Source organism: Asparagus officinalis, chromosome 8 (genome assembly GCF_001876935.1).
Source record: "Asparagus officinalis chromosome 8, Aspof.V1, whole genome shotgun sequence".
Lineage (NCBI taxonomy): Eukaryota > Viridiplantae > Streptophyta > Magnoliopsida > Asparagales > Asparagaceae > Asparagus > Asparagus officinalis.
Genome location: NC_033801.1, coordinates 14246715 through 14262778, shown reverse-complemented (window position 1 = coordinate 14262778; position 16064 = coordinate 14246715). Strand labels below are relative to the sequence as shown.

Genomic DNA, 16064 nt, shown 5'->3' with positions numbered 1-16064 from the left:
CTAATTCTCATATATTAATTTATTAAAAACAATTTGTTCACTGCTTGTCTCTTCAAATGCCGCCTCTTCTCTTCGCCCGACTCTCCTCCCTTCTTTCTCCACCATTTCTCTGATCAAAAGGCACTTAGGTATTTTATCATCAACAGCAATTTGTCTCTATTTCTGTTTCTATTTGTACTCCTCTACATAAAAATTCAATCTTTTCCCCAAAAATCTTAAGATCACCCCATAGATCATTTGGGATGAGATCAAACCTAGATATATATCTTAAAAAAAATCATCGTTATCCTTTCTTCATGCTAATTTTCTACCAATAGAACTAGGATAGAAGAAAAAGAAGTAATTTTTTTTAATGTTCAATAACCCTATTTATGCCTCTTTGTTGCAGAGAAGCACAGTTCATTAACATCAGGTTTGAATCTTGTGGTTCTCGTTAGCCACGAGCATGGCCAGATTATTATTCAACACAACTTTCAGGGGTCTTTTGAATCCTACCCAGTCTTTGATGTCTAAGGTTAGTATATAATTTCCCTCTTTCTAATAATTATTCTTTCTCTTTTAATCGCGGATCGACGGCAACTTGTTGTGTAACTTTGCGTTAAATTATAGAATGAATCTATTGATATTCATAAATACTATAATCCTCGTTTTCCGGTGAGTGGGTCAAGCTGACTATCTTAGGGTTTTAGGCTGGATTATGTTGGTGAGTTTTCCACTGAATGAACCTAAATCCATTACATGTGGTAATTGTTCATATATTAAAATTTGGTAGTAAGGAAAAATTATTTTTTGTTCTGCAAGATCTAAAATTAGACATTCTTCTATTTGACAAGTAATAGAGGAGTAGCAATAATCTCCAATGCCACGTAATGTGCCTCAAGTTGATTGATTGGATTGCAGTAGCTAGCAACAAGAAACTAGCTTACTTATATTCTTATTTGTTCCCTCAAATTGACGAGTTCTATAATTTGGAATCTTTGTAAAATCAACTCATTATTAGTCGTCTCAAATAAAGCTCTTTCAGATACTACATGTTAAATAATACATAAATAATAAGTTATGAAATATACATCCTAATATTGATTTAGATCACTTGATATCGAGGGAGTGTGAGGCATAATAACCTTGACTGATCTTGGCAACTTCAAGAGCCCATCTGTTGTTCAGTATGCAACAACAAGGATTTATCTATTACTCTTTGTGTCAAGTTATCAACAGTACGTCCTAAATTCTTGTTTTGATCTTATAAAATATTCTAGCCATATTTTGCTCATTATACATCTAAATAACTAGTCTTCCCCTGTTGTAGCATAAGTTTTGATCTTATGCAAATTTTTGTAGTGGATTTTATGCAAAAATATTTAGAATGTATAAAGTCTAGGGGAATTTACCTTTTTTACCAAAATCGATCATGGTCCTCTTCCAGCAGGATCTTTTTTCTTTTTTTCTTTTTCTCTTGAAACAAACAATCCACAATGATGATTGTGGGAGAAGGATTTAATTAGAGATAAGTAGGATGAGAATTTGGTTTAACTAATGGGTATTTCGATTTAACAAAATGGACCTTATAAACTATAACTGCAGACTTCATAAGCTTCTATTTAAGATGTTTCATCATTTTTGTTAGATTTGGAACTAAAAGATCAAAAACTGGTTAACAGTCATGTACATTGTTATATGTACTCTCTTAATATATTTAAAAAGGGCATCTTGCCCTATTTTTTAATATAAAACAAAAAAGATCTAACTACAATTAATTAAAATTTACTTTTATGTAACACTATGGTTCTGTAATATGTGTCATGCAAAGAAAATAACTAAGGTTGCGTTTGGATTCGAGGATTTGATTTCAAATTCCAGAATTGAATTCTAAAATTTGAAATCTAGAATTTCAAATTTAATTCTTTCGTTTGGGAAACATCCAAATTTGAATTCCAGAATTCAATTTGAAATTCATGTTTGGCAAATTTTAGAATTTCAATTTTAAAATTTTCAATTGTGTTCTTTGCTAACTAGTAGAATTCTAATTTCTGAACTAAAATTGTAGCTCGAAAATAATTTAGAAATAAGATACTCAAATTACATAAGGTTTGCATCGAAATGGGTGAAAATAAATACCTCAAATAGCATATCACATATCCAACTAACTTGACATATAGATAAAATACCTTATAATCTTAAATGTAGTAATGTCAATAGTTGACCTGATAATCATCATAAAAATAACCAAAATTATTCATCAATAAAACTTTATAAACTCATCCACCACTAACCAAAACAATAAATAAGGTAGAAACTTCAAATATTGCACATAACAATTCAACAAACTAGAGATCCAAAATATCCAACAAATACAAACCAACAAAAGTTAATATTTCGCTGTTACATAGTGTCATGCTTAAGTTGCTCTCGCACTAGTTTCTTTAAGACTTTTACATCTGATTCAAATGAGAGTTTCTTTCTAATGCTTATACACTTTTAATTTGTATTTCTTTTGTAGTTTTCTCCCCTCGGTTCATGGTTCTCAGCAACAATGGTGCTTTGAACCTGCTCAAAATTAAAAAAACTGTTATGGATAGAACTGGAGAAGCTTTTGAGAAAAAACCAATGCGGCAAAAGTGTTAATATGCAAACTTATGGAAGCATGAATGAAATATAACAAGCATTAATATTAGCTTATAGAAAGGAAGCAAGTGTACAAACTTACAATCAAACAATATATATATATATATATATATCAAAATCAACAAAAAGATGCAGTCATCAATAGTCAATACATATGTAGAAAAGCTAAATTAGTAAATTCACTAATAACAGAATAACATGAACTAAAAGAGACCAATATTCTTCCAACAATATATAAAAATCAACAAAAGATGCAATCATCAATAGTCAATAGACTCAATACATATTTAGAAAAGCTAAGTTCACTAATAACAGAATGATGAGACCAGTATCCACAGAAATAGTATAGTTTTTCTACGTGCATTTTTGCGTGTGTGTTTTATTGTTTTAGAGGAAATCTCTTACAAGCTTGAACACAAAACAAATAGATAACCGCATACGTGTGTGTTTTATTGTTTTAGAGGAAATCTCTTACAAGCTTGAACACAAAACAAATAGATAACCGCATAACATATATAGCAAGGAAAATGTTGTCAATCTCTTACAAGCTTGAACACAAAACAAATAGATAACCGCATAACATATATAGCAAGGAAAATGTTGTCCTGTAAGTCCTGATATGCTGCGTAGATGTGGTATATCTGTTCTTTTCCCATTTGGTGTTTGTGTTTTCTTTCTTTTGAGAGGATGGGTTCTTTCGAAATCCATTCACTATTTTGAAATATGCTGCTTCTGAGACAGTAAGATCAAAACAAATATCACAAAGAATTCAATTAAATTCATATTCAACTAAATTTAGTCTATCAACAACATCTGTAGTAAAGAGCACAAATACTTGTGCACAAAGGGAATGGACTAATTCACAAGCAACATTATGAGCAGATACGTGATAATGCTTACAAAGTTGATCTTTCAACCGAAATGAACTATGTGCTCGTGCAAGCAGTTCCTAACCTAATCTTGAATGTTCTATGTGCTCGTGCAAGCAGTTCCTACAACTAGGCAAGACTACTGCCAACTAAACTGGGGGAATATGTGACCACAAAAAGTGTATGTGTTTTAAACCATTTCTGGATAAGACCAATGACGACAATATATAAATTGCTTCCACTTCCATGCATAAGAATGATTGGAGCAAATTTTTTTAAAATTCCATAGAAATTTTATGTCCCACTCTATTAAGTAGAAAATGCCTCAAAAATTAAAAAGACAGTTTTGGAACACACACAGATTGATGAGATAGTATACTTTCTTTGTAACAGAGCAAAATGTTCGAGTCGCCTAAACAAAGTCGACAACAAGCAAAATAATGTTTAATTTGTGGATTCCAAGTAAGATAGCTCTTTTTCCTACCTCCTTGTGTAGGAGGCAAAGTCTCTTTACCTTTTCTAAGTGTATTAGCCATCACAGGATCCTTAAACAAAATAGATTCAGTCTGCAAAAGCACACATTAAAATGCATTGGCCAAGATTATTAATAAATGAGCATATGTATTTAATTTCTTTGCTGCAAGCATACCGAGAAGCTAACATACAAAAATAAGAACCTTTAACCATTTCAAAATTAAATACAGGTTATACATGTATAGACATACATATCTACACACATAAATATAGGCATGGATACATATAGATACGCACACAAACACATACGTGCAAATATTTTACTGAACGAAAATATATGCCACAACGAAATTAAATACTAATAAAGCTTCTCTCTCTATATATGAGAGAAATGCTAGCTCAAAACCTGTATCTTACATGGTGTTCATTTATGATACCTTGTTAGGGCCATGCATAGAGATAGAAAACTCAAAAAACAAAACAACAAAGATGCCATTGGCTGGATACACAAATCAGTGACTGGTCTAAAGCCTAAATACATAGACTATGATTCCGTAAGATTTATGCAAAGTTTACAGATGTTTTGGTAAGTTTTGCGTATTAGGCACAATTTGATGACAATATTCTTCTGTATCATTTTAATTTCCCCTTGTCCAAATAAGGGTAAAAATTACAGTAAAATCTCAAGTAAAATAAAATCCAAATAAGGATAAACATGAAAGTTTATCACTATATTCACATACAACCTTAATAGAACACAAACCTTAATAGAACACATTAAGCAACAAATAAAATAAAATCTCAAGTAGCACGAGCTCTCCGAGCTTCATATTCATTGAACATCTCCAAAGCAATATCATCTCTGAACAAACTCCATTCATCCGTTGCTCGAGCACTTGTAATGTAAACATCAACCTCATTGTCGCTATCAAATGTGTTTTAACCAATATTTAGCTAGCAGCTTATAGTGATTAAAAGCTACAGGCTTCAAATCCATTAGCACGCCAAACATGAAAATGGATTCAAATCTTGGTTAATGGGTTAGCACAACGTAACGTACATCTCAACACAAAAGCCACTTTCCTTTGTTAAAGTGATGGCTAACAATTGTCATTTTAGTTAAATCTGGGTTATTAAAGACAGGGAACAAATGAAAATGCTAACACTCAACAAACATCAAAGGACATTACTGCTCATTTTTCTACAATGTTGATTTGCAAGATTCCTAAATGAAAGGCAACATAAAGTATGTACTCGATAGTTAGCAGAAAGTTACTTGTTAAACAATAATTTCTTATAGCATCAGCATATTCACTGGAATTTTTTTCCCTCCTTTTCTTCTTGGATTTCAATGGGTTAAGTATAATAACGATCAGTTTAGTATGTGGCATTTGATTATCAAATCAGACAAATAAAAAATTATCAGATCAAAAGGAAAAGGACGTGATCATTGCCCAAGTATGTTGCCATCAAAAATGAGGTCAGAAAGAGAGGAGCACTCTATTTGAAAATTATCCACAATGAATTTGACAAAATCATAGATTGGTTATTAACTAGTTCACACTCCAAATGGATGCCTAATCCCTACTAAAGACAATGACGAGATCATTAATCAAATTAATAACAGATTCAAAGGATTCTTATTGAAACACATAACTCAGTGAAATCAACAACTAGGCATTGAAATAAGAAACTTACGGTGGTTGTGAGTCGGAGTTGGAGCCGGAGATCGAGCTTTTTAGGGTTTCGGCCTCGGAGACGAGGGAGCGGAGGTCGTCGACGGCACGAATGAAGTCCTGGTAGTGAGCTTTGTAGAAGGACTCGATCTCGGACTTTTTGGATCAGGCGAAGGAGCGGAGGTTGTAGAGGAGGACCTCGGGCTTGGACTGGGCGAAGGCGCGGCAGATGAAGGGGGAGAGGTCGTCGCCGTGGGAGATGGTGGTGGAGAGAGATCTCGTCATCGTCGTCGTCGCCACCGCCGGTTGAGAGCGGAAGTGGTGAGGGAGAGAGATCGCGAGAGCGGAAGTGTTGGGGGGAGATCGCGAGAGTGGAAGTTGGAGGGAGATCGCGAGAGCGGAATTGCAAATGACAGCCCACCCAGCGACATTTAGAATCATGGGCATAGTATAGATTTTAAGTGTTAATAGATTTGGGTCAATATCTAGTATTCAATTTTTTTTGGATCCTTACACTAGAATTGGGCCAAATACAGTATTTGAACTGGTTAACAGTCATGTACATTGTTATATGTACTCTCTTAATATATTTAAAAAGGGCATCTTGCCCTATTTTTCAATATAAAACAAAAAAGATCTAACTACAATTAATTAAAATTCACTTTTATGTAACACTATGGCTCTGTAATATGTGTCATGAAAAGAAAATAACTAAAATTATTTAAACTTATAAGTGGCCTATAAATATGATGAAATGAAATTGTAAATATTAAGTGGGGGCAAATATTGAGCTATGTCTTTGTTAAATTAAGTATTGGGTATTGGGTTAATGAGCTATTACCCGTTAACCTTAACCCTATTTGTATGTCTATATATCTCTCTTATTATCTCAATAAACAATAAGTTAGGGTTTTGCTCTCTCTATTATCTCTTTCTACAGTCTTAATGATAAATTAAATACATACAAGGGGAAATATTGCAAAAACAATTTTGAGTGGGGGCCTTTGCCCACATTATGGTGTATGTGGCTCCTCCACTGCTAAGGGTAATTCCTATAGCTGTCCAACGTTTCTTCCTTTATCCTACTTGTTGAATTATATTTATTTTCAGAGTGACAATTACTAGCAGGTAGCATCATCAGGCTCTGTTCTTCAGCAAGGCCTGAGGTACTCAACAGCTGGTGATTCTGATACACATGACGACTTCAAACCAACAAGCAAGATTGAGAGGTCTGGCGTCTCTCTGCAGGATGTTGTTAAACAGGTATGCACGATATTGAGATGGGGGATAGCATGTTTCTTATAAAGATTTGTGTCTTGCTCAATAAAGAGCTAATGTGTTCATGCTTTACTTACTATCACATTAATTAATGTTAAGCTTCTTCTTTAGGATGTTGTAAAAAATCCTGTAGTCATCTATATGAAAGGTGTTCCTGATGCTCCTCGATGTGGATTTAGTGCACTGGCAGTTAAGATCCTGCAACAGTATAGTAAGTGATCACAGAAAGATGGACCTGCATTTTATTAATGTTGTCGGGAGGTTGCTATTAATTTTATGAGCATGGTTCATTAGTCGTGTGCATTATATTAATCTGCGTATGATTATTGCAGATGTTCCTATCACTCCTAGGAATATTTTGGAGAACCCTCGACTCAAAGAGGGTGTTAAAGCTTTCAGGTGCCACTTACTAGCCTCTATGAAAATGCAATAAATACTATTCTTGCAGCTTAACAAATCATCATTTATAATAAGCCAGCTTTTCTTACTGAAATTCTGTTTTTTACTGCTTGAATGTTTGTGTTCTTCTCAAGGTGTTAACCTAGCCTGAGGAGGCTTCCCATGGAATGCATAGTCATCATAGCTGCAACTTTTATCTTGTTCAATAAACTATGATAATAGGCCCCTTTAGGTTTCAAAGTTATTTACTAGGTTGCCAAAAAATTAAAAAAAATAAAAACTAAAAAAATAATGGTACATGAAGCAATTGTTATTAGGAAAACGCAGACCATCGCTCTTCCCTTAGTACATCTGTCTCGGGAAATATTAGATGGGAAATGTCTAATAGCTGATGTTGAGTGAATGTTGGGATATGTAGTGTGTAGTGAGCACCATGGTGGATGAGAGCTATGTATATGTCATTTATATGGATGATGTCCTATACCCTGCATGAAGAAAAAGGCAAACACACACCATCCCTAATGAACTATGCAATTAAACTTAGATATCTACTTAGATATCTAATTCTATTGGATTTCCATGTCTTCATATCAATTTTGTAGCCTAAACGTGTATGAGGTCAACATTTCTATATTTACGTATTTTTCTTAGTTTGGCATGATGGAACTTTTTGACGTACTTCTGATAAGGCAGCCCTATACTCTGCCTCTACTGATTATATCAGATCACCAGGGAGAGAATTTTAGTAGATCAAACAATGGAGGAAAATTTTGAGAAAGGTACTTTACCAACATAGATTATAGGTTGATGGTCAGCTTTACATCATTTATATTTGAGAAAGGTGAAACATTCTGAGATTGCTATCACAGTAGAGATGACGGGATCTCAAATGTCAAAATAACTTAAAGTACGTATACTCATTTTAGCAAATGAAAAAACAACTTAAGCTTTCTATTGTCCTTTTCCATTCAAGAGCAGGTTCTGCTCTGCTAATCTTTCACTGTGACCACCATCTTAAAGCCAACAATAATTACACATGGGAATCAAAATATTTACTATACAAGATAAAATAATTTCGTGACAGTTCACAAAACTTGTATTAAGTCTTTTGTTCATAAAGTTTTATATACTGTATATTTCTTCTTCACGGTCGCTATCATATTTCCCTCTAGTTTCCTAAAAAAAGAAAAATCACTTGCAAGATGGTTTTTCTTCTGTCATTCTTTTGGCTGATAATAGCGTATTTGCACCAGCAACTGGCCTACATTTCCACAGGTATTCATAAAGGGAGAATTCGTCGGAGGATCTGATATTGTTCTTAACATGCATCAGGTATTTCTTGAAATATTTCACTGGTTTGCTCCTTGTTAGTTTTAACGGTGCTGAACTCTTCTTTCTTTTATCCTGCAGCAAGGTCAACTGAGGGAACTCCTAGCAGACATCAATGCTGACAGTAGCAAACAAGCATAACTAAAAGAACCCTTGAGTTCAACATTTTGAATATCGGCTTTCCTCGTTTAATTGTTTTAATAATTCAACCCATCATTGTGTTTTCTGTGGTTGAGAGGAGCTCCAATTGATACCGGAAGGGTTCTTATGATTTTGTACTATAAGTTCGAATTTTAACTTTACTGTATTTGGGTGGAGTTTGAGCATCAAATCTTCTCAAAGGTTGCTTTCTTCAAGCCTGATTGCTAATAATAGTTCACCCCTTGATGATAATGCTCTTTCAATCTCACGTTGACTCATTAGAACCAAGGTGGGGGAAATGCTAGTTTCAGAACACGATTCAGTGTAGCTAATTTCAAAAATTTAAGAGAAAGGCTTGTTGTTTATCAACTGAGAATAATTCTAAAATTAATACATAGTGCATGAATTGTTGGATTGGAAAGGTCCCTCGATGTAAATGGGCCATGCTAATTTATTTGGATTTGCTTAACTCAGGAGAATTAGTGAAGAAATTTTCTAAATAAACCCAATTTAATTTTTGTACTAAAAAATTGATCCTATTCAAACTTTATTACAAAATTTGAACCATTTTCTTGCCACGTTAGCATCGTGACCAGAAAGTTAGTCGATTTTTTTAAATGTGATCCTAATTAGTCGGGGTTGACAACCCCGACTATTTTGAAGCTCGCGGACAATTTGGCAACCTAATTAGTCGGGGTTCGAAACCCCGACTAATTAACACCTATTTAAATTGGTCGGGGTTGGGAACCTTGACTATTTCGAAATGCCTAATTCGAAATGGCCGGGGTTTCCAACCCCGACCATTTCTCCCTCAAGCTAAGCCCTACCAAAAACCCCAAACCTAAAACCGTCGTAAGGACCGCAGCCATGCTGTCGTCGACCATCCGCTTCTCTCCTCATCCCTCCTCCTCAACCGCCACGTCGCCTCGAAAACAGCCAAATCAAAAGGCAAGAAATCCACTGCCACCACCAAACACCAACAACAAAAAGGGTAAAGAAGACGAACGACATCTGCCGCCGATGACCCCCTCTCCTCCTCTGCCTCCGGCGAACCCTTCGCCAATGGCATAGACGACGAGTTCGAGCTTGCACGTGACCCTCTCCGCCGACCTACGATCCCTCTCTCGATGTGGGGCCCAATGACCGACCTTTGTTCACGTTCTCTGATTCATTCGCTCCACTCGCGATGTTGTGAACATTTTGATTCTTTTATCTTTTTTGATGATTTTGTTGGGATTTGTTGGTTAGTTAGGAGGAGTGGAAGAGTATGCTGCAGAGGGGTTGCCGCCGGGATGATGAAGGAGTTCGAAATGGTCGGGGTTGGGAACCCCGACCATTTTGAATTATGCCCTGTTTGGATGGAGGGTAGAGAGGGGGAGGGGAAGAGAAATGAGGCTTTCACCTTGTTTGGGAGTTTTTTTAAGGAGGGTAGAGAGGAGGAAGGAAGGGGAAAGGAGGTTAAAATTGCTTGGTTTTCTTTCCCCCCCCGATTTGGGCGGTAGAGGAGGGTAAAGGAGGGTAAATGGGTGTAATGACATTCTTACCCCCATCAAAACAAATAAAAGGCCTGATGTGTTATTAGTATAAAGTCATTTATGTAAATTTACATATATTTACTTCCTTTCACCTTCATTCACCTTACTCAACTCCCAAACAACATATTACAATTCTCTTCCCTTCCCTTCCTTTCCCTTCCCATTGTTTACCTTTCCTTCCCTTCCCTTAGTAAACTCCCAAACACACCATTAGGCATTTCAAAATAGTTGGGGTTCCCGACCAATTTAAAAAGGTGCTAAATTAGTCGGGATTTTGAACCCTGACTAATTAAGTTGTCAAATTGTCCGCGAACTCCAAAATAGTCGGGGTTACCAACCCCGACTAATTAGGATCGTGTTTAAAAAAAACCGACTCACTTTCTTGCTACGATGCTGACGTGATAAGAAAGTGAGTCAATTTTTATAATAAAGTTTGAATATGATAGATTTTTGAGAATAAAATTTAAATTGAGTTTATTTAGAAAATTTCTTGGAGAATTAATCCAATCCGAGTCGTGCTTCCGAACATATTTTAACTACTTATTTATTTAAGTGTTTCTTGGAGGGATCCAAACATATTTTAGCTGTGTATGTACTTAAGCTGAATGGATGCGAGATGACTATACAAATTCCCACAGATTTAGACGCAAATTGTACAATTAAAATATTACTATGCAATTAAAAAATAATTTATAAATTTAGATCTTAATTAAATTAAATATTACCCAAACTTTCTAATCTACAAAATTAACATGGTCACTAGGATATAAAAACATCTAGTTAGAGTTTTATAAATGTGTTTTTTTCTTCTTAATCTAAGTGAGGAAATAATTTACCATTATATCTATATCTTATTCTCACTTGATCCTTTTTTGTAATCATCAAACAACTGAAGTCAAGTAACAATCCTAAAAGAATACCACCCTCTAAAAATGTAATATGATAAATAAATAATTTGTTAGCAAACCCCTAAAATTCTGTCACAGAGAATTTTAGGTCTAATACTCACTCGTCTATAAATCCAAGTATCAAGAAAATTCTGTCACAGAGGCCGCTTCTTCACATTTAAAAAAAAAAAAAAAAGTTTCCTTCTCGTTGAGAAGCTCTCTTTCATTTTCTCTTCTTGAAGGGGAATACCCATCTTTTTCCCGCGCTTCAAATTTTACACAGATAATGGGTTCTAATTCAACAGCTGAAGATTTCAACAATGGCGACATCAATCCGCTGCCGTTGGAATTTGATGCTGTAAGTCTCTTCATGATGATGGCTCATCTCAAGTTCGTTTTTTTTAGCCCTGAAACAGTTTATTTGTGTGAATTTTTTAAGTTATTAATAAGTTCTTGAAGTTCTTTTTTTATTTTTTCTATTTTCGTGCATTATAACAAGGGACACATGTATGTGTATGGATCTTCTTGATTCGTGAAGTTTTTGAAGTTTAGTTGCTCATGTTGATGTTAGGCTGAACGATGTAAGTTTCTTCAGATAATTTTTTGGGGCTGTTATGCATTTTCATGATGACAGTTCATCTCAAGTTCTTTGTCTTGTAGCTTTATCTTTTTTTTAACGTGAAACAGTTTCTTTGCGAGAATTTTTGGAGATATCTATAAGATTCTGAGTGATTGGTGAAATTTTTAAAGTTTAATTAATTCCTCATGTTAATGTGATGTTGATTTTGTTAAAATTTCAGGGTTTTTTGGATTATGTCTCATCAGCACCACCACCTATGGACTCTGATATGCTAACAGATAGGTAAAATTCAATATTAACATTTCCCTTTCTTGTTGCTATGGTATTGAGATTTCTTGGTGTCAGCCATGTGAATGGAGATTTCTTTGGAGATGCATTAGCTCCCGGATCATTCGAGTCATCCATAACGGGTCAAGCTGTGCCATTCAATAACATTAATAATGTTGCTTCTTACGTTCAATCTCCCCCTGCTTCTTTCATCAATGCTCATGAGGCTCGGGTTGGGTTAAGTCCTGGAAAGATTCAACGTGAGGTATGTTTTCTTTTTCCGAATGCAACCTGATTCATATTAAAATATTTCTTGACATTTTGTGGAAAATTTTACATTTGAGATTCTGGCAATATATGGTGCTAAATGTTCAAAATAGGAATGCATTCTTTGAACTGTTTTCTCCTGAAGGAAATCTTCATGAAGGTTCTAGTTTCTGAGTCTTATATATTTGCTTCATTTGATTTCATTTTTTTACGAGCTAAACAAAATGTTATATTATAGGCTTTGAATGATGCAGTTAGTATGATGCAACATCACTCTTCTAGGGGCAAAACCTGGACTGTTTTCTTCTGTGCACCCGTACAAATCTTGAAAGCTTATGCTATTACAGTTGTTGTAGGCAAAGCTGATAAATGTTGTGCAAGAAAAATTAGTTTTATCGACCAATAGGTAAAACATTCCACTTAGGATAAATATGGTTATATGTCGTGTGTAGTATTCTAGTTAATGTCAGTTTTCAGTTGTAATGCTTCCTTTTTGTTTTGTTTTGTTTTGGTTTCTAGTTTAGATCCTAATAATGCTTAAGTAATCCTATTTCTACTCTGTTTGCTTATCCTGTCAATTCAATAATCAATAAGATACAACAAGATCAGTATGTACCTTTCCAGCCTTTGATGAATGTAAACCCTCTTCATAGTTTTCCTCAGATGAAGGGGTTTCTTGATAAACTGAGCATAGATGAAGGGGGTTTGTTGTAATTTACCCTTATTGTTATGCAACTTGATTAGTACCAACATATTTCTTGACATTTTTGTGAAATAGATTTGAGATTCTTATGTATGATGCTAAATGTTCAGAATAGGAATGTCCGTTTGAACTGTTTTCTTGAGGGTAATCCTTATAAAAATCTCACTTTCTAGTTCTCATTTATTTGCTTCATTGTGAGATTATCTTTTTACAAGCGCTAAAATGTTATAGTATACTGCCTTTGAATGATGCATCACTCTTCTAGGGGCAATACTTGGATTTTTTACCTTCTATGCACACATAAAGTTTATGCAATTACAACTTCACGCAAAATGATAAATGTCGTGTAAGAAAAATTAGTTTTCTCAACCAATAGCTCAAACTTTCAAGTTAGGATAAATTTGGTTGTGTTATGTGCAATATTATAGTTATTAAATAACGTCAGTCTTCATAGTTTTTGACTGAGCAACCAATAAATCAAGTGTTCAATTGTAATGCTTGATTCTTTTGTTCACATTGCTGCTTGTTTTAGATCAAACTTATATCACCAGTGATTTTTACTATGTTTCCTTATCCTGTCCAAAAGGCACAGCAAGAGCGTCAAGCATACCAACCTCCAATGAATGTTAATCGTTTTAATAGCATTTCTCCAATGAGGACTACCGATTCATATGCAGCTCCACGAGATTCAAAAAGCCTTCTTGAAGATTCTGGTAGTTACGATGACCCAACTGGTGAAAGCAACAAATCAAATAGGCAAGGATTTGTCTTGTTTTACTGTACTCATGTATCTATCTGGATACTTTCATAGAACTTTATGATTTCAGGGGCAATGCACTTCCAAACAATGCCAGCAAATATTGCACTTGTAAGGCACTCTGCTTGAAACGGTAATCTTCTCTTTAATTTGCCCTGCTACTGTCCTTTGTTACTGAGTCTAGGTAGGTCTTAACATTTCAAGTCCTTTATGTTCTTTTGCAGCTACTGTCGGTGCTTCTCACAAAATTATTACTGTCGAGATTGTTCTTGTGTGGGGTGCTTTAACTCAAGTGGTTATGAAGATTCAGTCCGAATGGCTCATGAAGATATTAAGTTGAGGGATTTTAAGGTAGAGAAATGGTTGTAATATTAAGTTGAGCTTTTTGTCTTACCAATTTAAAATAGATAGTCATAGTGCCTTTTATCCCGCAGATGGGTAAGCAGATTGCATCAAGTTCAGGCATGAACACAAGATGTAACTGCACGAAGTCCCACTGCCGGAAACATTATTGTGAATGTTATAATGTAATTGTTTTTTTACCCTATGAAATGTTTTAGTTTTGGTTTATTGTTTTATTCATATTCACATTGAACTTAACTTTTTTTTTGTAGGTTGGCATTGGATGTTCTCTCAACTGTCGATGTGCAGGCTGTCAGAACTTCTATGGCAAAAGGCAAGGTAAATTAATTCTGCAAAATCTTCTGATATCTTGCCACCTAGTAATCATCCTGGTCACCAGGAAAGTAATTTGTTAGTATTTGATAGTAATGAACCGGCTGAAGTTACTTCCAATATGAGATGGCCAAGTACTGCAATGCTGTGCTGATATTATATAAAGGGTTAATTTCAGAAAGCTCAACCGACCTTCGGAGAGTAATATATATCTTTTAAGTTTTCTTGTTGCAAGCTCCTGGCATCTTAACCTGAAATTTGTTGAATTGTTCAAAAGTATTCTATTTACCTTGCTGAGCAGAAGAAACAAATCGCTGTATGGAAATACTGGCAGAGTCATCATATACATTTAAAATTCTGTAATCTAATGCATATTTTCTGTATCTTCATCCTTTTTCTCCAATTCCTTGTTCAGTATCTGAACAATATACATTATGAGTCTTACAGGAACCGAGCCAATTATTCAAAGAGAAAATGGGAGTGGCAGGAGGGATTCAACTGGTGGAAGAACAGTATTTGGGAGTTCAGAAATGATCCGACAACAACTTATCTCGAGCACAATGTAAGAGTCTAGAATTTTGTGGTTTATGCATTCTGATGTTCATCTCTTTTTTTGATCTAATTAATCTGAGACCATTCATTTGGTTCGCAGGAAAAATGGTCAGATTGTTGTAAATGATAATCAGTTATCAAGCATAGTGCCAGGTGATTTATTCAAATTCTAAAGTTCTTATCAGTTAATATCATCGCATTCTTAGTAGTAATATTGCTGCTTTTTCTGTTTCAGAAACATTGACTCCAGGCTCTGGTTCTGAGCAATCGGATTTAATTCAAGGACCATCAGATGTCAGCGATGAGTATCTGAACTAGAGATGCTAATCTACACCATTCTGATCTCCTGAGATCTCTCTCGTCAAGATGCAATATTGAACAAGCTATATCGGCATATGTGTAGATCTTTTGGCAGAACTCGATTACTATAAACACTCATATATCTTGCTAATGTCTGAAGTGGGCTAACGTTAGACAATACTGTATACTGTTCATTTTCATATGTTGCGTCTGAACATCATTTTATGCAAAGTTTACCAAGAATTTTTTTATGAGATATTTCTGTTTTGTTGGTCTTCAAAGTAATTTCAGTGATGGGTACGCTATGCATTTGTAGCTAAGAAACACCAAAACTCACTGAGCCAAGTTCCGATCCCAGTTTTGCAATTATTGACAGAGATCTTGGTTGTAGAGATTCTACAAATTTGTTTGGTAGACCTATAACATATCTTTATTCTGTGGACCTCATGAAAGATACTTGTTTCTAAATTATTAAAACAAAATTATAATTGTTTAAAATGCTTTATAAAACATATTATTGGCCAATACAACAGAATGTGTATGCATAAACTTCTTCGTTTGTCATGAAAAAATCTGCCTTTTAGTCTTTTTGATGTAGAAACCGATTCATAGAACAGTCTAATTCTATGACAGGCATAAGACACCACAATTAATAACTAAAATATTTATTATTTATATGTTAATTATACTATCTCTTCAAAAAAATTTTATAAGTACTGTTTATTTCTGGGACCTTCAGAGAATAGATAT

The 16064-nt window shown here is 34.7% G+C and overlaps 2 protein-coding genes across 4 annotated transcripts; both read left to right on the top strand.

Annotated features, from left to right (window-relative positions):
- Positions 46–9006, top strand: LOC109820607 (monothiol glutaredoxin-S15, mitochondrial). Of its 2 annotated transcripts, none has more exons than XM_020386777.1 (7): positions 46–128; positions 389–514; positions 6773–6907; positions 7034–7133; positions 7255–7321; positions 8575–8653; positions 8732–9006. In XM_020386777.1, the coding sequence occupies exons 2-7, from the start codon at positions 446–448 to the stop codon at positions 8789–8791; spliced, it is 510 nt and encodes a 169-aa protein (XP_020242366.1). In that variant the 5' UTR covers positions 46–128; positions 389–445; the 3' UTR covers positions 8792–9006. The 2 variants fall into 2 exon arrangements, with proteins under 2 accessions (XP_020242366.1, XP_020242365.1); XM_020386776.1 differs by having other exon boundaries at positions 6770–6907.
- Positions 11367–15572, top strand: LOC109820498. Of its 2 annotated transcripts, XM_020386648.1 has the most exons (11): positions 11367–11571; positions 12014–12075; positions 12139–12325; positions 13617–13786; positions 13858–13920; positions 14012–14138; positions 14222–14314; positions 14402–14468; positions 14910–15024; positions 15115–15167; positions 15250–15572. In XM_020386648.1, exons 1-11 carry the CDS (start codon positions 11500–11502, stop codon positions 15330–15332), a joined length of 1092 nt encoding a protein of 363 aa, XP_020242237.1. In that variant the 5' UTR covers positions 11367–11499; the 3' UTR covers positions 15333–15572. The 2 variants fall into 2 exon arrangements, with proteins under 2 accessions (XP_020242237.1, XP_020242239.1); XM_020386650.1 differs by lacking the exon at positions 14222–14314.